The 22,671-nt window shown below is 35.1% G+C and overlaps 4 protein-coding genes and 1 pseudogene across 4 annotated transcripts; 2 read left to right on the top strand and 3 right to left on the bottom strand.

Moving 5' to 3' along the window:
- Positions 1–493: 493 nt before the first annotated feature.
- Positions 494–3,699, bottom strand: LOC130721908 (uncharacterized). The gene is made up of 2 exons (XM_057572496.1): positions 3,089–3,699; positions 494–2,573 (listed from the first exon to the last, which is right to left on the bottom strand). The coding sequence occupies exons 1-2, from the start codon at positions 3,636–3,638 to the stop codon at positions 724–726; spliced, it is 2,400 nt and encodes a 799-aa protein (XP_057428479.1). The 5' UTR covers positions 3,639–3,699; the 3' UTR covers positions 494–723.
- A 1,118-nt stretch (positions 3,700–4,817) lies between these two features.
- Positions 4,818–6,079, top strand: LOC130725393 (probable disease resistance protein At5g45490). Its single transcript, XM_057576630.1, has 2 exons — positions 4,818–5,082; positions 5,248–6,079. Exons 1-2 carry the CDS (start codon positions 4,818–4,820, stop codon positions 5,928–5,930), a joined length of 948 nt encoding a protein of 315 aa, XP_057432613.1. The 3' UTR covers positions 5,931–6,079.
- Positions 6,080–6,863: 784 nt separating this feature from the next.
- LOC130723894 (probable disease resistance protein At5g45490) lies at positions 6,864–8,207 on the top strand. Its single transcript, XM_057575040.1, has one exon. The coding sequence runs from the start codon at positions 6,977–6,979 to the stop codon at positions 8,099–8,101; it is 1,125 nt and encodes a 374-aa protein (XP_057431023.1). The 5' UTR covers positions 6,864–6,976; the 3' UTR covers positions 8,102–8,207.
- Positions 8,208–12,594: 4,387 nt separating this feature from the next.
- LOC130725392 (uncharacterized) lies at positions 12,595–15,017 on the bottom strand (annotated as a pseudogene).
- A 4,190-nt stretch (positions 15,018–19,207) lies between these two features.
- Positions 19,208–22,351, bottom strand: LOC130721941 (disease resistance RPP13-like protein 4). The gene has a single exon (XM_057572528.1). The coding sequence runs from the start codon at positions 22,297–22,299 to the stop codon at positions 20,401–20,403; it is 1,899 nt and encodes a 632-aa protein (XP_057428511.1). The 5' UTR covers positions 22,300–22,351; the 3' UTR covers positions 19,208–20,400.
- Positions 22,352–22,671: the final 320 nt, after the last annotated feature.

Here is a 22,671-nt window from a genome sequence, read left to right as displayed (position 1 = left end):
TGTAATGTGAAATGAATGAGTGTTGAAGGTTTTAAAAAATGAAACTACCACAAGATAAAGATGCATAGAACAGTGAGCATTGAAGGTTTTAGAAGATGAAATGACACACAATAAAAATGTGTACACAGTCTATTATAATTCATAGATATAGATATGATGGAGTCAGAGTAACAGAATGCAAGGTTTTGCAAAGTTTTAATGCGCCTAGTGGAATATTGGTATTAGAAAAATTTGTAATGTAACGGAATAATAGTGGCATATTAACGGAATAATGGTTATGGTGTGCAAAGTTTACAACATCAACTCAGGGATAAAACGAAATGAGAAGTGTTGAGATATTTTGACATGTCAAAGTTAAATCTGATGTGGCAAATTTAAGGAATAGAAGTAAGTTGAGTTGGCTGCGTCATATCGCGCGCTTCACAATTCCTATATTATAATAGATAGATAGATAGATTGATAGATAGATTGTTGAGAAGCATCGAAAGTATATTAGCTAATTATTCAACATACTAATGTTATTTTCATTTCCACCCATATCCAAAATGAGGAAAGAAAGAAAAAACAAAGAGAAATGAGAGTATGACAACAAAGCCTTCTCCCCAGCAACCTGAAGAAAAGTATGAGTAACTATTTCAAAACATTAAGATTAAACAAAAAGATAAAATAGATATGTAATAATATCCTCAACTAGCAGAAAAGTGAAAAATGGAAGAATTTGTATCAGCTGGTTTGGATGTCCTCTTCACCCACGATCAGTTTGGCCCTTGCATGCCCCTCCTTGATCTGAAACTGTTTGGCAAGGCCTAAATGAGTCATCAATAGCCAAACAAGTGACATGAACTCTCCACCTTTACTAAGTTGCTGCACATGTGTGATAGGCCTGCAACTACAAGCTGCATATGACAACAACTCCACCCACACCTGAGCCATGATCTTCCACTTGTTCTTCTTCTCCTTCAAATTTTTCAACTCGTACGCCAGCCTGCACCCGTCAAACAACACCGATTTGCTCCTATCTCCCTTCACAGAAGAAGGTTCTTGTTCTGTGCACACACCACTAAGTTTGCTGCAAGCCTCTTTTTGGTGTTCAATATTCTTTTCAATTTTCCTAGTGGACTTATGAAATTTCTTCTTTCCTAAATCAATTAGTCTATTCCAAAAGTTCTTAGAAAATGCATCATTTCCTTTTTCTTTCTCTGCCATTATATCCCTCTTCTCAAAAAACTTAATAGCCTCAGCACATGTGTCTTGGAACCTTATCTGCCCAATTCCTCTCACAGCAGACATCATGGTAGGTTGCATGATTAAGAGGTACAGCATATAATCCGAAAGAAGCTTACTGAAATTGCGTTGGACATCTTCATCAGTTTCATGATCAATGTTGCTTACTTGAATCACTTTTTCTTCATAGAACAAAAGATCAGTGGCAATGTGCCACAGAATAAGGCTTTGGTCAAAAGTGACAGTGTTAGCATCCACATAAGGCATCAATCTGTTTATGTCATCTCTCAGCACTTGACCTTCTTGGATAACCCAGGCACCTCTAGAGGAACAGATTCTTTGTATAGTTTCCACATCATCCGCGTCCCCAGATTTTCTTTCGAGCTCCTTGAAGATGAAGATCCAAAGGTCTTGAAGCAATGGCTTCTTCTTTTCATATCTCCATTGCTCCACAAGCTCAGTGGCTCCAATGTAATCAATGACTTTATCCACCCAAGAACCCCTCTTGTTGAGAATGTATGACACCAAGTTGAATTCTGAGATGGAACCAGACCACCTTCGTGACAATGTTCGAGTAGACAAGATTTTCCCTTTCCTTTCGGGTTTTTCTTGCCATGTTGGTCTCTTGAGCTTGAGGTAAGTTTTGAAAACAGAAATTGCAAATTTTCCAATGCCCCTAGTACAATAATTTCTTTGAGGGTGAGCAAAGGATGCATAAGTGTGATCAGAGAAAATGAGCATCAACAAGGACACCAAATCCAAGGCCACAGCACCATAGAACAAGGTGTAAGTGACCATGATATCAAACTTGTCACAACCATGTTTTTGGTCTAAAACAAAGAGTACCAGGGCTGCCACAATAGAACAAACCCCCACGAATCTGAATAAGTAGCCTACCTTGTCGCGCACCACCGAGGCCTTGGTGTAGAAAGCTTCATACATGAAGTTGAGTTCGACCTCTATCACTCTCAGAGCATCCACTGCGGTTTGCGAGAGGAAATACTCGCGGCTCTCATTGCGCTCGCGGAAGCTGAAGATCATGTCGACGATTAGTCCTTTGAATGTGTTGAAGTGGTGATAAGCGTCCCTCACCACATCCACATCGTCGAGTTTTTCTTGCTCGTGCTTGCTAGCTGAGTCACTATCAGCAACCTCAGATGATTGTTTTTCAATGTCATTGTTCTTTCCCTTGTTAGTAGCATCAGCATCAGCATCAGCATTAACATCAGGACCAACCATTGGTGTGATCAAGCCTTGTTCTGCTAGTTCCGGCATAGAAACTATTTTAGTGGGAAGTCCTGCATCTTTCCTAGACTTGTATTCCTCCATGAGTTTAGCATAATTGGGACCTGTTAGAAAAAAAAATATATAAGGAGATGAATGGAAGAATGGTTATGTGGTAGATGAACCACTGCCTTAAAAGCAAGAATTCTGGGAGACTAATGGTTTCGGAATTTCACAACTTCACAATACAATTACCTAGAAAATGAAGAAAAATAAGAAGAGAAGGTGAGAGAGATGAAGAATTAGAAAATGAGAGAATATAATTCTATTTTGTCTGTTCATATTGATGTAAATATCTCCCCTATTTATGAATGAAGTTGACATGTAAATTTTTAAAAAACAACTAGTGAATTTAAATCTCATAATCATCAAATGGTTTCAAATTGCTGTCCGCAACCGCAGTATTGACATTAGGAGTGCAATTGCGGCTGCATCATCCCACATTGAGTTCGCAATTCCACAACGCAGAGGCAACCGCGACCACAACCACAATTTAAAACCGTTCAATCAATTTATAACGGTTACAAATGAAAAATAACTAATATCAATAAAACTTAGAATGTCATTGTTCCAACATTACCGGGATCTGGTACACGAGTCATGGACTGTCTGAAGTTGTCAATGCTTGCAAGCTGAAGGGACCGAGTCCTCTCTGCATATTTGATGATTCCTGACATGAAAACCAGAACTGTTGGAATCCACAAAGTGTTTTCAGGGAGTGTCAAGATGAAGACATAGCTTGTTAAACAGAGCTGAACCATGAGGCCAAGCATGTGCCTGAGCCAGAGCTCATTGTCCTCCAGAGCAAAAGCAGTGATGGTGTCAGGGCCACCCAAGTGGAGCAGAAGAAAGGGTGCCCACAGTGTAAGCACGAAGTCATTGATGTTGGAGATATTGGTGTCTTTGTCTCCATACTTGTTGGAAATTAGTCCAATGCAGAAGTTTGCAGTGTAATCTGCAAGAAGGTATGTAGACCATAGCAAAATCGCCAGGGTGCGTTTTCTGGTCCGTTTTCTGAACGGTGCCAAGAAGATGAGAGTAATCTGTAGGCACAGACTAGTGAGGATAACAATCCTTATATTCCAATTGGACCATGTGTTCTTCAAGAATTCTGGGATTGGGTTAACCATTTTCCAATTTGCCTTGGTGTTTAGTTTCAAGATTTTGTATGTATAATGAATGTTATGTTAAACTTCACATGAAGTTGTACTTGTACATACTTGGTTAAGCACCTAACAAGTTATGTTTTGGTGATTTCTTTTCTTTTCCTAAAGAAAGATTCACTGAAAGAGGTGTAAAGAGGAGCATGTTTCTTTTTGTTTCTGCTGTCAGAACTCTCTTTCTTCCTTTTCTTTTTGTTTATCAGACATGAGGTGGTTATGATGTGATCTCCTTTCATCATTGAAGGTCAGCTCTCATGATATCATCAGTTTTGTTCAGTTTCCTAATCTTTTTCTCAACCAATTGTACAGTTAGCTAGTGATCACAGTGTTTGACTTAACCCTTTCCTTCTTTGATAGTGTACTTCTAATGTGTCCTGAGTTGTGAATTCTGCATAATCTTTTTGTATCTATGTTTTGGCGGTAGAGTCAAGTGCCAACATCAAGGCAAATGTGATTTCACATATCTCAAGGTGTCAACGGAGAATCTAGAGTTTGCCAGTTAAGTTTAACGTGGATTGATTGGTGAAACGTGATTTGATACATTGAGCCTAATGGAAATCCAAATGCACATTGGCTCATTCTTAGCTCCTCTCCTCTATTCATTCCATCATACTGGCTAATTAGTATGAGACAAACTCCATTAATGTATGAGAAAAAGAGAAAAGAAACTTATAGCCAATAAGAAAGGGAAGAAAGAGTATAAGGGAGAGTAAAAATGAAACTTTTTTTATTTCCTTATACAATTCCACGTGAGACAATTATGTTCGAGTTGAAATATCCACATCATCCTAAAAGTGTTTTTTTTCCATTCACAAGACTTAAACCCAATACATGGTTTAAGGGGGAGTCAATTTCCACAAAAAGAACCAACCAACCACCCATTGGTGAAATATTCCTTTACAGTAACAGAACATAATACCTTTCTTATTAATTGTCCAGAACATAATACCTTTCTTTCCCCTTCTAACACTGCAAGTCTGCAACTCTATTATTCCCCCTTCAATGATATAATATCTAGTTCTCAACTAGAATGATCCTGGGTTGTCAAAATAATACATTGGCTTTGTAATTGTGAGTTTGTGACCACTACAGGTCTTTTAAATTTCAACCATCACCAATTACTCTCTCCTTACATCCCTCTTCACCATGGCCTCAGAAGTTGCTGAATTCCTTAAGAAAAACTTCTTGGAGAGTGTCAAATCAGAGAAAGAGTTTCCAATCATAACCAAACTTTTGAATGACATAAAAAATGAATTCATGGAAAATGAGGAATATTGGTCACCACCCCCTCACAATTCCCTAGTTTGGTTTTACCAACTTGACAACGCACTTGCTGAATTCCAAGTTTTCAGTAAGCAAGAAACATACAATAAACCAAGTCCCAAGAGAACCACCTTCTCTGGTCTTGAACGTGACATAGAAAAAATTAAGGGAATTAAGGAAGCACTTATCAGCACGAGGAATCAGCAACATCAGCAGCAGCACCAGAACGAGTCCAGCAAAGTGGATACAATAATAGACTCAAGCTCAAAGTCATTCATCCGTTCATCTATTTACCACCACGGATTTGATTAAGAAATAGTGAAGAAGATTCACAAGTGCCTTGACTCAGAAAAAGAGTTTAAGGCCATTGGGATACATGGGATGTGTGGCATTGGAAAGACCACACTTGTGAAAAAGATTGTGCATGATGAACCAGTTCAAGCCAAGTACATGAAGCCAATTATATGGGTGCATTTATCAGACTTGAGACCAGAGGAAATGGATATAAGGATTGTTAAGGAAATATTGCTATGTTTGAATGATGATCCTGATCTGTTCACCGAGGAACTCGAAGACGATGCGCTTGTCCAAAGACTTCGTGACAGGCTCAAGGGTAAGAGGTATTTGATTGTATTGGATGGTGTATGGCACTGTAATGAATGGTTTAGTAACTTGCATGTTGATGAAAAGATTGAGAGGACTAACAAGTGTTCCTTTTCAATGGCTTTGCCTAAGGATAGTGGTGGTGCTGTTATTGTTACTAGTAGAGTGAAGGAGTTGGCTAAAAAATTGGTGGGTGAGAAGTGTTTGTTTTTTGTCAAGCCTTGGAGTGATGAGAATATCAAACAGGTTGTGAAGAAATGTTTGGAAAGAAAAGGATTATCTGGTGAGATCATCAATGATAAAGAGAGGTTGATAAATGAAGCTGTTAATCATTGTCATGGTGTTCCTTCAGTTGCTGAAACTCTCTCAAGTTGGATTGCTGAACAGATCTGAGAAGTCTAGTTTTGATTGATTATTCCAATAGATGTATCTGGTTTATTCCATCCTAACTATGATACTACTGTATGATATTTTCTTTTTACGGCCAAAATAATATTGCTGTATCAACTATTTATAATATATAATTTCTGAAGTGCGGCGCTGCCACTTAAGTCATGTTATAAGAGTAACTTTATCACATCACCATATTTACTTATGTGTTATCTCTACATTTCCATTATATTTTCATCTATATTCTTTTAGTATCTTAAAGTTGAATACACACCACTAAGGGATGTGCGGATTGGATTGGTTCGGTTATGAAGAGAAAAACCATCAGATTAAATCTCATAATATCATTAGTTTGGTTCTATTTGCTAATGTTTTTCTCAGTAATACATTTAGCTAGTAACCATAGTGTTTGAGATAACCGTTTCCTTCTTTGATGGTATACTTCTAATCTATCCTGAGTTTTGAATTCTGCATAATCTATTAAGATCTCTAATTTTCTTAGCTCTTCTCACCTCGATTCACTCCTTCAATTCTGGCTAATATGTATGAGGCAAATCCAGAAATGTATCAGAAAAAGAGAAAAGAAACTTGAAGCCATAAGAAAGGGGGGAAAGAGAAGGGGGAGTATAAATGAATTTTTTTTAATATAACTTTTAGTGTCGTTATCGTCAACTACTCAACGGGAAACAATCATGCTCCAGTTGGAAAATCGGCATCATGATGGGATTAGCTCTCTGAGGAGGGTTTTCTCTATTCACAAGAATTGAACTAAATAACTTACTTAAGGGAGACTCTGACATGTATATAAAAAAACCTTCGTGAAAAATTCCTTGACAGCTACATAACAGAACACTTTTCTTAATAAATATCCATGGTCTTATATATGGCATCATATTCTTTCCCCTTCTAACGCTGCAACTTTATTATTCCCCCCTTCAATGATATAATATCTGGTTCTCAACTAGAATGATCCTTGGTTGTCAAAATAATACATTGGCTTTGTAATTTCAACCATCACCAATTACTCTTTCCCTACATCCCTCTTCACCATGGCCTCAGACGTTGCTGAATTCCTTAAGAAAAACTTCTTGGAGAGTGTCATGTCAGAAAAAGTGTTTAGCCTACCACCAACCATTAGCAGCCTTTTGAATGACATCAAAGATGAATTCATGGAGATCAATAAGGAATTTTGGTCCCCACCCCCTCCCAATTCCTTCGTTTTGTTTCACCATCTTGACAATGCACTTGCTGAATTCCGCGATTTCTGTAAGCAAGAAACAGACAATAAACGAAGTCTCAAGATAACCATCTTCTCTGGTTCTGAACGTGACATGGAAAAAATTAATGGAATTTATAAAGCACTTATCAGCATGAGGATTCAGCAGCAGAACGAGCCCAGCAAAGTGGATACAATAATAGACTCAAGCTCAAACTCATTCATCCGTTCATCTATTTACCACAAGGGTTTTGATGAAGAAATACTAAAGAAGATTCACAAGTGCCTTGACTCAGAAAAAGAGTTTAAGGCCATTGGGATACATGGGATGTGTGGCATTGGAAAGACCACACTTGTGAAAAAGATTGTGGCTGATGAACCAGTTCAAGCCAAGTACATGAAGCCAATTATATGGGTGCATTTATCAGACTTGACACCAGAGGAAATGGATATAAGGATTGTTAAGGAAATATTGCTATGTTTGAATGATGATCCTGATCTGTTAACCGAGGAACTCGAAGACGATGCGCTAGTCGAAAGACTTCGTGACAGGCTCAAGGGTAGGAGGTATTTGATTGTATTGGATGGTGTATGGCACTGTAATGAATGGTTTAGTAACTTGCATGTTGATGAAAAGATTGAGAGGACTAACAAGTGTTCCTTTTCAATGGCTTTGCCTAAGGATAGTGGTGGTGCTGTCATTGTTACTAGTAGAGTGAAGGAGTTGGCTAAACAATTGGTGGGTGAGAAGTGTTTGTTTTGTGTCAAGCCTTGGAGTGATGAGAATATGAAACAGGTTGTGAAGCAATGTTTGGAAAGAAAAAGATCATCTGGTAAGATCATCAATGATGAAGAGAGGTTGATAAATGAAGTTGTTAATCATTGTCATGGTCTTCCTTTAGTTGCTGAAACTCTCTCAGCTTGGATTGCTGAACAAATCACTGGGAAGTCTAGTTAATTTTAATTGATTAATCCAGTGATCGATGTATCTGGTTTATTCCACCTTATGATACTACCATACATTGTATTTTTTTTATAAAGGCACTACCATACATTGTATGATATTTTCTATTAATTTTTTAAAATTTCTAGCAATTCAGAAGTTGATTCTCTCCTACTCAACATCTCTAATTGAATCAAATGTTATATATTAAAATTGTATTGTTGATTCTTTCCTAATTTTAGCTGCTATTGAAACTGTTAAATGAATATAGATGAGTGCATATCAAAACTTTGTAAGAGCTTTCCATGTTATCGAACTCTTTTTCCATGGACAGGTATCATGAGACTGATAGAGAGAGAGAGAGAGTTTGAGATCATATGAACCATAGTCTATAATGTTTCAACTTACTGACCTACATTTTCTGCAATCACAGGAAGTCAGGAAGTGTGTTGCACGGGTACGGGTACGGTATTGGGTATGCGGTACGCGATTTTTGAAAAAACAGGGGTACGGGTACGTTAGATATATGTATATTTTTTTAAATATAATATATAATAAAATATACATAATATTTAAATATAAATAAATTATGCAAAAAAAAGGCAAAACGTCGTCGTTTTGAGCAAAGAAAAAAAAAGGCAAAACGTCGTCGTTTTGAGCCAGGAACCATTTTTTTTTTTGGAACGGGTAGGTACCGGGTGCGTACCCACAGCGTATGCGGCCGGGTACGTACCCGGTACGGGTACGCGGCCAAAACAGCCGTACCCATGCATCACATGTCAGGAACCATAGTTTTTATCTGCTTTTTGAATAGAAATAAAATGTAAACATGACACTAACAGATTTTGCAGAAAATCATCCGATGCAAAAAAACAAGGTTTAAATATGTTGGAGGTCCCTGAAATTGTATGGCGTATGAAAAAAAGTCCCTGAAATTTTTTTTTTCCGATTTGGGATCCCTGGAAATTGTTTTTTAATCTAAATAAGTCTTTACTCGTGTTATGTGCTTATGTGGCTGGAATTTTGCACAATCATCAATTTCACGTGGTTTTTTTAATTTTTTTTAATTACACATGTATTAATCAATTATAATTAACAAATTTAACCTAAAATTAATCCCTAAATCTATTAATCCCTAATCCCTAACTAATAAATCAGAACAAACTCAGAAGAAAACCAAAATCAAGAGCGAGAAGAGGGAGAAAGAACAAAGGAGAAGAAGAAGCAGCTTCGCTGGTGACAGAGGCGAAGGTTGATTGGAGAAAAGGCGACGGCGGGGGAGGTGGTCATAGCGACGAAGAACCCAAGGGTTCCTTCATCACTTTTAGACTCAGATTTGCGAGAGAGGAGGTAAAACCCATGGCTTCAACTTCTTCATTCTTTTCGACGACCCACTTTTACTCCTCAAACTTCTTCTGTGGCACTGTCTCGTCTTCCTCCTCACGTTCTCCATCTTCCAAAGAAGAGGATAAACAGAGATCTGATGAAAAGAAAAGTTGTCGGGGTTGTATTTCTGGGTTTGGTATTCATGTTTCTGGGCTTGATTTTTTGGTTTCATTTTTCTGGGTTTCGTTTTTGTGGAATGGATGTGGTGGTTGCAGTTTGATTCCAGATATGTTTCATCTTAGAAATTCATAATCCTGTTATTCTTCTTTCCAAATCCGTTACTATATCTTTTATATGGTATGTTTCCATATTCCCAATTGTATCTGTTGTTCCAGATATGCAACAAAGAAATTACATGTTATGGATTTAACTTTACAAGAATGAAATCTCCAGTAAATGAATTAAATGTTTTAGAAAGATTTAAAAATTTCCATGGCATGATGTTTGGTCGTGATTCCTGTTTGTGGGTATCACTAGAATGCCTATGCAGATATAGAGATCAGGATTTGTTGTTGTCCCCTTTGAGCAAAGCATTCATGATGACCCTATTTTAGTAGTGTTTTTGGGTCATTTTTTTTTTTTTGATAGTTTTGAGTCTTTTTGTTGAGTCTCATGTAGTGTTTCATGCATTCTCATGCATTTTCATCTTTTCTTGAGTCTTTGTTTTGTTTTGGTAATTTTGTAGTTTTATAGGGAGTTTTCTTGCATTTTAAGTTAAGTTTAGGACTTGCATGATTTTCTTTTGTTTTATGAAGGACCTCTTGTGCTAATGAGCTCTTTGAGCTTCTAGATTCTTCCTTGACTTGTTGGTTAGGTTTGGAGAGCAGAAACTGAAGGTAATAGAAGGCCAAGAAGCATGGAATTGAAGGAGGACTTAAAGAGGATTGAAAGAGGAGTTACAGAAGCCAAAGAGTCTTTTCCAAGCGAGCTTGAGCGCCTAGGCGCTGGGAATTGGCGCCTAGGCGCTAGTGCAATTTCCTGAAGCCTTTGGAATTGGCGCCCAGGCGCTGGGAATTGGCGCCTAGGCGCCAATTAGCTCCAGAGAGCATGTTTTGGGCATGCAATTGGCGCTCAGGCGCTCTGAATTGGCGCCTGAGCGCCCAAACTCATATTTTTTGTGTATAAATAAGGTTTTAGGCCAATTTCTTTGGGAGTTAGACATTGTTACTCATTTTTTGATCAAGTTTGAGAGCTGAGGAGAACTTTGGGGCTGTAGGAAGGCTTCCCACTTGTATTTTTCTCAGGTTTTCATTACATTTTCTGCATGAATTCACTAGCCATGAGTGGCTAGTTTCCTTTTTGCTTTGGGTTAAGAGATTCTATGAAGTTTTAGTTTGTTAAATCCTATCTCTATGCATGAGTTCTTGATTTAATCTTGTATTTCATTTCCTCTTTGCATGTTTAGCTTTGGTGCACCTTCGCTATAGGCTAGATTATAATCAAATGGAAGTTTGTTATGATTTAGGGACATGAATTGGAATAGATCCTTCTATACTTGCTTCTAGGCATAGAGTGAGGGGAGGGTTTTGTTGGCCTGAATATACATGCTTATTAACCTCTTATGAATGTTTAAGTACACAAGGAATTGGGCTTAACTTTCAGTTTGAGAGAATTACTTTTGTGAGGAATCAACTAGTAAGTACATAGGCTATAACAACAAGAGATAAATCAAGGTGACACGTGCATAGGATAGGTGGACTAAAGTGGATTAGATGGTCAACAACCCAAGGCAATTTCCTATCATTTGTTATTTACAACATTATCATCATTGCTCTTTTGCCAAACTCTTGTCACAAACAACCAAAACCAATTTATGAATTTTATCGCTTTAGAAACTTGCAAACTTTAGGCTTAAATCAACAATTCTCACTCACAATCCCTGTGGTTCGATATTTTAAAACCCGGAGGTATTCGTACACTTGCGAATTAACCAACAATTCATGTGAAGATACAATAGATTTTATATTCTATGTTCTTCCTCTCAATCTGGGTTAAATTTGTTAATTATAATTGATAAATACATGTGTAATAAAAAAAAATTAAAAAAGCCACGTGGAATTGATGATTGTGCAAAATTTCAGCTACATAGGCACATAACACGAGAAGGGACTTATTTAGATTAAAAAACAATTTCCAGGGATCCCAAATCGGAAAAAAATTTCAGGGACTTATTTTCATATGCCATACAATTTTAGGGACCTCCAACATATTTAAACCAAAAAACAATGTCATCAGCTACTGTTGCAGTTGTGTATTGCAGTAAAGAGTAACATATGGTATCCATTTCCTGTGCTGTATCTAAATTATCTAGGATATCTCAATGCTGTTGTTAATTATATATGTCACTCTTCTATGTTCTCAAGTACTGGAGGTGGGAGTTGGTGGAACTTTAAGAATTGAGATGCTTGGTAATTATGATGTTTTGCAACAAGATTCCCAAGGTTGGGGAAGCAGGGGAATCCAACATCATAGAATAGAGGATGGAGAATTCATGTTAAAGTAGTTGTACTTTCAATGACTCAATAACTTTCACCGAATTGATTTGTTTTGAATAAGACAATTATTTCTCAGTTATTCTTCCTTTTACATTGTATCGGTTTTTTTTTGTCTATATCTTTCATGGGATCTCGTATAAGCACTGATATCTGGACCAGCTATACAGCAAGGATTATGATTAAAAATGTTCTTCCATTTGGTTGCCGCTCATATACTTTGGTAGCGTTTGGTGACGGAACGGAACAGGACTGAACAGAACATGATGGAATAGGACAATAATATTATGTATGTTGTGCAGGGCCGGTCCCGACATTTTGGAGGCCCTGGGAAAATAATAAAAATGAACCCCTAATAATTTTTTTTAAAGAACATTATTTATTTAAATTGTAAATAGCATCAACAACTTCAAAAATATGTGACTAACATAAACAAAACATCATCTTCTAGTCAATATTATCCAAATAAAAAAATTAACTACTTAAAAGAAGTCTCTCTCCTAGCATTTTTTGAAGCAAAATTTTCAATCAAGTCTTCATATTGTATATTCTCCAACAAATTATTCTCAATTGCTATCAATGCTAATCCATTCAGCCTTTCTTGTAACATGGTAGACTGCAAGTAAGACTTTAACAGCTTTCTGCAGAGGCAACTGTTATAGGAATAGTCAATAAAATTCTGTATGCAATAATTGTATTAGGGAAAAAATTCATGCCTTTCAAAAAATCTCAATATATCAATAGGTCGAATATTACCTGCAGGCAACATATCTCTTAGTAACCTTAGCCCCATACATAATTTTTTCCCATCAATATCACATTGCCCATTATGTTTCAATGTCTCTTCAAAATGAATACAAGACTCTAAAGTTGCATTGTCCAATGATTGTAAATTTTGAGAAGTAAACAAGAAACCAAAAACACTTTCATATTGTTGGTATTGCTCAAATCTCTTCTAAGAGATACAAGGTAAAGAAAAAAATTAACTCTAAATGATTCCTCTTCAGATAGCTCAACTGATGGGGTATTCAAATTCTCATCAAACTGTCTTTTTCTTTTGATTATACTCCTTTGAGGAAATATTGGATCAATATTTAATTCAATGGCAATTTCCGTAGCATAACTCAAGGCATTTTTAAAACCGGTTTCCCTACATTCCTTAAAAAATGAAATCAATTCCGTTATTTTTTTCATAGCAACATCAATAACCATATCTCTAGATTGTAAAAGCTTGCTAACCACATTAATTGCAGATAATATTTCAAACCAAATAATTATCGCGATTAAAAACTCAAAATCACCAAGCTCATTTGTTGCTAAGGATTTAGTTTCACTTCTTATTTTAGAATCAAGATCCTCACTTCTTATTTTAGAATCAAGATCCTCATCTGACACTTCAAGTAAAGCTTCTCTAAAATCTGACATTTGAGTTTTAATAGCTCTAACACTATCTACATGACTCTCCCAACGAGTGGATGACAATGATTTTGGAGTCAACCATTTTACATTATCTTTCAAAATTTTCCATCTTTTAGTAGAATTAGCAAAAATAGTATAAATGCGTTGAACAACACAAAAAAAATCTTTAGCTTTAGCACAAGAGTTAGCCATATCACACAATGTCAAATTAAGACTATGACAAGCACACTGAGTATAAAAGGCTCTTGGATTTATGTCTAAAAATTTCTTTTGTACACCTTGATGTTTGCCTCTCATATTAGACCTATTATCATAACCTTGTCCCCGCACATCAAATATGTCAAGATCAAGATATTTCAATTCATCTTGTAAAACATAAAAAAAACCCTTGACCAGCTGTATCATTGACATTCAAAAATCCTAAAAAAGATTCTTCAACACTAACAGAATTTGACGAAATATCCACATATCGTATTATCAAAGACATCTGCTCTTGGTGACTAACATCAGGAGTACCATCAAGTATCACTGAGAAATATTTTGCTTGTTTGATTTTTCTAATGATTTCATTTTTAATTGCAGAAGCAAGCAAAAGTATTAACTCATTTTGAGTTTTATGCCCAAGAAAGTGAACATGAATATTATCATCTGTAATAAGCCTAACATGTTCTTGGACAATTGGGTCAAATTCAGCTAACATTTCAATTAAGCCTAAAAAATTCTCATTGCTATTTTGGTACAATCTCTCATTAGAACCACGAAAGGCCAGATTATGTTTAGCAAGAAATTTTACTATTGAAATAATTCTTTTTAAAACATTTTTCCAGTGTTCCTTTTCTTTCTCAATCAACCTTTGAGTTGTTTTATCAATTGTTTGAAAATTTTGCATTCTTTTACGCAACTCATACCAAGTAGTCGTATTGTGAACATGTTCCATGCCTTCTCATGCTCTCTAAGTCTTTCACCAACATGTGACCAAATACAAAAACCCTCATTTGCTAATTGACCTTTACCAATCCCTCATTTAAAAATTTTATAAGAAAAACAAAATACTTTATCAAGCTTTTTAGAATAAACAAGCCAATCTCCATCACACTTCTCTCCATTTGGTAAAACTCTAGTATACAAATTAGCCGTAAAACGTCTAGATGATTTATCTTTAGGACCCTTCAGAATAGACAAATCTCTTTTAGGACTTTTTGTTGCTAATAAATCAATCATTCTAGACTCAAGAGTATCCCATATTGTTGGATCAAATATGTCTATATCATCACCATTGTCATTAGCATTATCAACATCTAAATTCACATTTTCAGTAGCATTAACATTAGCGTTTTCCTCTATATTTTCAGCATCTAAATTAACATTTTTTCAGTAGCATTAACATTAGCATTTTCCTCCATATTTTCAACATCTAAATTATCATTTTCCTCCATATTTTCAATAGAAACCATATTTTCAATAATTCCAACATCAACATTTTGATTTTCAATGGGAATTTGTGGTTCTCTTATAATAAATTTATTAAGAGCTCCTGATTGAGATCGAGTTAACTCATCAAGTCTTTTCTTTTTCTTACGTTTCTGACATCCAGAATCAAACTTTATAATCTTAGGAGGCAATTTAGGAGGCATAGAGGAATAATGAAAACAAATTTAGAACCTAAAATTTCTCACTGTTCTTGATCAACTCCGCAGCATTGAAGTTGAACTGGTAAATAAAAAATTAAGAGACAATTAATAAATAAAATCAAGAGATTCAAGGGAAGATGGTGTTTTGTTAATCTCAATAAACAATAAAAAAACAAAAAGTAATGTTGTGGTTACCTGACAAAGAGAACAAAAGGGAAAAAATAGCAATTGGTATAAACACAGATTGGGTTGAAGCAGCAGCAGGACCTTTTCGAACAGCATCAAGCCAACAACTTTGTTTGTTTGGTCGAAGCAGTAAATCAGTGAATGAAACGTTTTGTATTTTTGTTTGAACGTGAATCAGTGAACAGTAACAAGCCAACAAAAGGTTTTTGATATTAAACCTAGCAACTACTAAAATTTTCCTAGCACCACCGTTTCAGAGTTAATTGGTTCACCAATTAATATCCACTTATCTAGTGAATTACGTAGAAGAACCCAAGAAGCCTTCCACATTCCAATGCTAATTAAGCTCTTAAATATAACCAATAAATATCAAGTTACTTGTATCTGCATGTCTCTCTTATTAATTGTGAACACCTTCAATACAGAAGTACAGAACTGGTTTTGAATGTAACTACTAAATTTTTTTTTTGGAAAGTTTTTTTGGAGGCCCTGAGCTATGGGTCTGCCTGCACAGGCCCAAGGCCGGCCCTGGTGTTGTGTTTGGTAACACCAAGTCAATAGAACAGAATCATGATTTTAATTACATATATAACCCTGCATGTTTAATATTTGATTGATGAAAAAAAATTGAACTCAATTGAACATTTTGCAAAGAAACTGTTTGTTATTGCTTACTTCATGAAATAATCACTTATTTCTTTAAAATAATCACTTATATATTGTTTAAGTTGTTTCAGTATGCTATTGAAAAAAACATAAACCTAATTATTTATTTAAGCTATTTTAAGTGCGTTTGTTTAGATTAAAAAATATTGATTTTTAACTATATCTTTTTTAATTTTAGAGATTTCGAGAAAAGCATAAGTTGATTCGTGTTTGACTACTCTAATTAAAATCACTTTTTTTCATCTCCTCTCATATATCATCATAGATTTTCATTATAAGTTAAAGTAACTGTTTCAAATAATCTGTTTTCAGCTTCAGCTGAAACAAACACAAAAAGTGATTTTTTTGATTTTAAAAGTGATTTTTTGATTAAAAAGTGATTTTTCCAAAATAAGTTGAATCAAACGCACCCTAATTGGCTCATTTATCATTGCATAAAAAAACTGATTTTACTTTTGAAAAAATAATTGATTTTATTTTAATTAAGTTGATTCGTGTTTGACTACTCTAATTAAAATCACTTGTTTTCTATCTCCTCTCATCTATCATCATAGATTTTCATGATAATCTAAAGGAATTGTTTCAAATAATCTGTTTTCAGCTTCAGTTGAAACAAACACAAAAAGTGATATTTTGATTAAAAAAGTGATTTTTTTGATTTTAAAAGTGATTTTTTCTAAAATAAGTTGAACCAAAAGCACTCTAATTTGCTCGTTTATCATTGCTTACTAAAAGTGATTTTACTTTTGAAAAAATAATTGATTTTATTTTAAGTGATTTTTTTTGAAAAAATAGATTTTCATTAACTTTGTCTACAAATATAATAAGTACTTTCGATTTTAGAAGTGATTTTAAAATGCTTAGATACATAAAATTTCAAATATAAATTAGGGGTATTTTAGAACTTGCAAAAGTTTTAAGAGAGTGTTCCGTTTCACCATTTTTCAGGGAACCAATGTGCCATGTTCCTGGAGCCTTTTGTACCATTTCGTTCCATCTTAAATACATGACAAACACATAACGAAACCCATGTTTTATGTTCCGTTCCCTTCCACCTATCTACCAAACGTTACCTTTGTTTTCGTTTGCACACAAATTTCTCTTCATGAGCCTCCAATTCCCTCATTTTCTCCTAAAAATTAGCACAATTTAATAACTTATATTGCTTGTAAAAAAAATTGAACCTTATTTATATTTTAAGATGTATGGTTTTATATAAGTTAATAAGAGTTATAAAATAATAATTATTTTGAAATATAATGAACCAATGGTTGAAATATTTTCGATATACCAAAAAAATATTATTTATTTTCGGTGTATCTTCCCTTTTTTCTTAATATGTTCTCTTAAGAGCACGTAATTATGTTGCATAATTATGATATTCAGATTATTTATTTATTTATTTTGACAGATTTAATTTATTTAAAATAACATATAAACATATTGATTTTTCTAGACATTTAAATAAGTACATATAACTTTGATATCATTTTATTTTAAAATTATGTGACTTAATAAATATGAATCTATTTATAATATTTTAAATGTTGATTTTCTGACTTTGTGTTGCATAGTTAAATTTTCCAAAAAATCTCGTGCATTGCACGGTTGCCCGGGCTACTTACTAATTTATAGAAAACTGCACTTAGAACAATTTTTTATATTTTGCGTCAAAAAATTTTACTTCGGTCAAACTGACTCTTCATCTTATGATGTCAACGAAGAAGCAGTAAATATTTTTCTTTTTTGTAATTTTAATATAAAGTTATCACCTTATTTTTTATGTACCAACCTTATTTTTACTTTTTTTTTTCCAAATTAAACGTGAAATATATAAAGTGAAAATAAAGTAGCGATTTTTAGATAATGGAAACTAGGAAGTTGCTCGTGCAATGTACGGATTCTTAAAAAATATTTTAAGTATGAAACTATTTCTTCATATTACATATATTAAAAAATATTTTGAAAACAATAGTAAAGAGTTTAACAAATTAAACTGTGAATACATTATATTCAATTTAATAATATTTATGTATTTTAAATTAAAAATGTTGTTCTACTTGTTATTTTTGATCATCTGACTAACATTAAAAATTGCTATAAAAAATATAAACAAAAATTGAGTTTATGATGAAGAAAATCAACGGAACTTGAATTTAAAAATATCATGTCGTTTGAATATGAGAGATTTTCTTTAACATTTTGCTTTAAGGATGAGAGAATGTGGGAATATAACATTGTAAAATTGAGATAATTAAAAAGTGATAACGTGGTTAATTCTGAGATTGAGTTTCTAGCTAGAGTTCCTCTATGATCAGAATGAAGTCTCTACTTTATTATATAACAGGTGGATTTAAAATTAAAAGAATCCATAATTCGTTGCTAAAAACTTTATTCATTGTCAACACTTTTTGAGGACAAATATATTAGAAAAAAAACTAAAAAAGTGTAAACATTACTAGAAGAAAAAAATAAAGCTTACCTTACCTCTCTTGCAAAGAGTAAAAAAATGTCATTTACCAATGTACCAAAAAAGAGTAATAAGATCTGAAGCAACAACAATTGTCCTGGATTAAAATAGTAAGACAGAGCAAAGACATTCAAGAGTATTATTCTGGTAATAGAGTGAACATGAATGATACATTATAGGATCTCAATTATATAGTTGGTGGGCCTAAAGCCCTAGTCATGAATACATTAATAAGTTGACTAGGCTACATGAATAGAGAAGGAAATCAAGGGGAATAATAATTAATTCCTTTGACTATTTATGATGAGAAATTGAGCTGAATATGGACTACACCTCATACTTAATTGTTTTCTTTTTAGACTTGCTTACTTGATTCTTACGTCGCTCATCCGACTTGGAGGCACGCTCGGCCCAATCCAAATCCATAACGGTCCAAGAATATATGTTGTAAAAGTAAAACAGGTAAGTCAATAGCAGAACAAAACAACCTTTTAATTTCCAGCCAGCATATATACAACAAGTTAAACAAATAATTCTTAACTTTGAGCTGTATACAAGTTAACAATCATGCATGGAGCTCAATTCTTTCCTCCGAAACCTCTTTGAAGAATATTATTTACCTGTGTGTCAGTCAAGTTAATTAACAATCATGCATGGAGCTCAATTCTTTCCTCCGAAACCTCTTTGAAGAATATTATTTACCTGTGTGTCAGTTAGAAAAGGAAAGTTAAATTCTTTTAGCTTTCCAAAATACCTTCCTTGTAACATTGAAGTTTATTCAATTCTTTGCTTGTAAGTTATGTATGGTTACAAATTCGGAAATTCCACAAATTTATTCTCTAAGTGTAATTTTAATGTATGACACCTTCATTTTATCGACCGTGCGATCATGTATTTTAATGTATGGTTCTTGTGGTAAAAGAAGGATAGGTCTTTTGGGATCAGGAATTGGAAGGGTCATAGAAAGTATGCACAGAATTTTGCTGCGAGTAGCCGACAGAATTTGATCATACCTATACTTGATCATTATACATGTTCCATTGGTGTGTCTGTTATAAAGTTGTCCAGAAGATTGAAGGTCATATAGAAAATGCAAAGTGATTGAGGTGCCAAGGATCTATTACAAAGCTTTGAGAAGAAAGAAGCAGGTGTAGGAAATGCAAAGAAAATGGTTGAGGTGCCATGTCAGATTAGGAGCTTATGTGGAAGATTTGGGGAATAACACCGTGATGATGTGGCGACGCTATATTGCGCGCTTCACAATTCCTATATTATAATAGATAGATAGATAGATAGATAGATAGATGTGAGATCATATACAAGTTCTGTGTATTGCTTGTCTGTTGCTTCGATTAGGCGTTTTAAAGTTTTGGAGCAGATTAGACCTCCTTATTACATTGAACTAACTCTTATTTACGGACATAATTTAATTTACTTTTCTCATTATGAAGGTACAAGTTTAGAAGATAGATAGTAATTGATAGAATAATACATATTCATATTCCACATTAGCAACACCGCGGTACTCAGCCTCAGGCTACTTTGGTCTATTGTGATAATGTTAGTGCTATATACCTATCCGGCAATCCTGTCCAGCATCAACGCACTAAACACATTGAGATGGACATTCACTTTGTTCGGGAGAAGGTCGCTCGTGGTCAGGCGCGCATTCTTCATGTTCCTTCTCGCCACCAGATTGCGGATATCTTCACCAAAGGCCTCCCTCGAGTTCTTTTTGATGATTTTCGGACCAGTCTCAGCGTCAGTGAACCTCCCGCTTCGACTGCGGGGGTGTGATAGAATATGAATATGTATTATTCTTATTTAGTCTTTGTAATTAGGCTACATTCATTCCTGTAATTATGCTAAATATATTAGGAATGTTTTGACATAGTTTTGTATATATACCTTATCAGATTAATGAGAAAGGACACCCAATTATCTCACTATAACAGTAATGCATGTAGATACAACATTGGATCAATTTAGAGTATCAATAATTAACCATATTTCTGTCTTGGGTTCTATTTGTTCCATCAATTATCGCTTATGTTATGAATACTTTCATCCCCATATATCTTCAATGCTATATTCAGAAGAAAGGTTCAGCACTTGTTTTTTCTCTGCATACTTCAGTGAAGGAAACAATTTATTCAAATCCGGGTCAGATTTCAGATATTTTAGGTACCTGAGACGCACTATCTGCACAAACCATTTGATACCTGTTTCACCATGATCCAAGCTTGTGAGCTGCCCTCCCTTTATATACAGCTTCTTCAATCCCTCAGGCAAGTTTCCAGGCCTCAACCACCCTGGAATTTTCTGTCCAGGAAAGCCTTCAATGTCCAGCTTTTCCAACTTTTCCGGGAAAATGATACTAAAATCTTGATTACCAGACACAGCCCATGATATCTTGAGACGCTTGACTTGTGACAAGTCCTTCAAGCTCTCAAACTCCTTGTCCTGGATCACAGCCTCACTTCCTATATGAATGCTGAGCCTTGTTAGCTTCTTCAATTTCGCTAGATCTGATATCCTGCAAGGAGTTTTGCTGGAACTCCCTATCACAAACCCCTTGAGGACTTGAAGCTCGGTGAGCTTCTCAATACCCTTTGGCATGCTCTCCAGCAAGTAACACTGGGAAACATCCAAATGTGTTAGCCTTCTCAACGATGCAATGTCATCAGGCAATGTCTCAAGATTGTGACATGCCTTGAGATCGAGGATTTCCAAGCTGACAAGCTCTTGAACAACGGAGCTTGGCAGGTTGGAAATCCTTGATATCCCACGAAGGCTCAAATACTTCAAATGCTTCTGAGCCTTCATGTCCTTCAGAAACTCGCCGCTCTCCACTTCAATGTGGTGTGAAGGCGAATCCTGCCAACGACCAAGCTGAAGCACCACGAGCTTCTTTGCTTTCTCCATCCACTTGGATCCAAAATTCAGATAACTCCCACCAACATTGAAAATAGTTTTCAAACTCTCAGCTCCCAAATCATCAGCATCACTTATTCTAACTTTTTGTTGGTCAAGCACTAAACAAGCATGTTGATTTTGATCAGAACTAGAAGAGGCTACTAGTTGAGAATAAAAACCAAAGAGGTGGTGGTCATTTTCACCCAACACTGAAGACAACAACATGTGACGGATCCAAGGGTTCAATTTGAACTTATTCACAATAGGACACTTGCCATTACCATGAGGAGCAATCAAATGACAACTCAGAAGCTCATCAAACACATCCTCACCAGCTTCCTCTGCTGTTTTCTCCCCTGTTTTCCTCACAAAGCCCTCTCCAATCCACCAATAAATCGTGTGCCTTTTCTTCATGACAACATTCTCAGGGAAAACCGTGAGACACAACAAGCAAACCTTTGAACGAAGATTAAGGTTGTCATAACTCACCTGAATCCTTTTCAAAACTGGACCCACCAACTCATTGTTCATGATTTGGCTCACATGCAGCGTCGAGTTCACTCTTCCACCACCTGATTCTTGTCTGCTTTGACTAGCACCACCACCACCACCACCACCACAAACACCTGGCTTTAGCTTCTCCGCTGAATCCTTGATGCTCTTGCAAATTCCGTCCAACGCTTGATCCATCAACTCAACCCTTTTCTCCAAACTTTCCATTTTTTTCTTGTTTTGATCTTGTTTCTCATCTGGGTTGTGAAACTTTTGATCTTTTTGATCATGTGGGTATTGCAGAATGCGGTTTGCGATGTGGATGAAGTTTTTGGTGCCTAATGCGCGAAGAAGGGTGTCGAGGAGTGTTAGAGTGTCGAGGAGTTCATCTTGGTTTTTCTTGACTGTGGAGAAAAGGTCCCTGATGTTGTTCAGTTCGGATTTCAAGGTTTCCAACTTTGCATTGATGGATTCATCCTTCTCTGTGGCTCTAATGGTTGCTATGCGCCTCTGCAATGAAGGCACTGCTTTCATGGAGTTTGTTCGAATAGACATTTTTCTTTTCAGGTTGTAGAATGTGGGATGGAGGGAAATGGTGGAAGATTTTGTGAGGAGTTTTGATGGAAAGAAAGGAAGATGTATTGAATTGTGATGCCTTTATGGGTAAAGAAAGAAAGAAAGAAAAAAAGGAAAATAATATATCCACTTAGAAATATATAATGTGATGAAAATGAAAATAATATATAAAAATAGAAAATGAGTGAAAATGATATAAAGGAAAATGTGTGAAGTAAATGAAGAATATAAGAAAGATTATGAGTTATATTTTGAATACTAGTTTCGTGACACTTTAATTTCACTCACGTTATAAGTAAGATAGGAAGAAAAGAAAGATAAATCAATGATATGATAGATATATGGTGAAAA

Source organism: Lotus japonicus, chromosome 6, assembly GCF_012489685.1.
Source record: "Lotus japonicus ecotype B-129 chromosome 6, LjGifu_v1.2".
Lineage (NCBI taxonomy): Eukaryota > Viridiplantae > Streptophyta > Magnoliopsida > Fabales > Fabaceae > Lotus > Lotus japonicus.
The sequence above is the reverse complement of the archived record's forward strand: the minus strand, read 5'-3'. Positions and strand labels throughout refer to the sequence as shown.

What these genes read in the sequence shown, in the direction of transcription:
- LOC130721908 (XM_057572496.1), bottom strand. Translation starts at nt 3,638, where the DNA reads ATGGTTAACCCAATCCCAGAATTCTTGAAGAACACATGGTCCAATTGG. An exon ending in GACTCGTGTACCAGATCCCG is followed by an intron (nt 2,574 to 3,088) that starts GTAATGTTGGAA and finishes TTTTTCTAACAG; the next exon opens with GTCCCAATTATGCTAAACTC.
- LOC130725393 (XM_057576630.1), top strand. Translation starts at nt 4,818, where the DNA reads ATGGCCTCAGAAGTTGCTGAATTCCTTAAGAAAAACTTCTTGGAGAGT. An exon ending in CACCTTCTCTGGTCTTGAAC is followed by an intron (nt 5,083 to 5,247) that starts GTGACATAGAAA and finishes GATTTGATTAAG; the next exon opens with AAATAGTGAAGAAGATTCAC.
- LOC130723894 (XM_057575040.1), top strand. Translation starts at nt 6,977, where the DNA reads ATGGCCTCAGACGTTGCTGAATTCCTTAAGAAAAACTTCTTGGAGAGT.
- LOC130721941 (XM_057572528.1), bottom strand. Translation starts at nt 22,299, where the DNA reads ATGTCTATTCGAACAAACTCCATGAAAGCAGTGCCTTCATTGCAGAGG.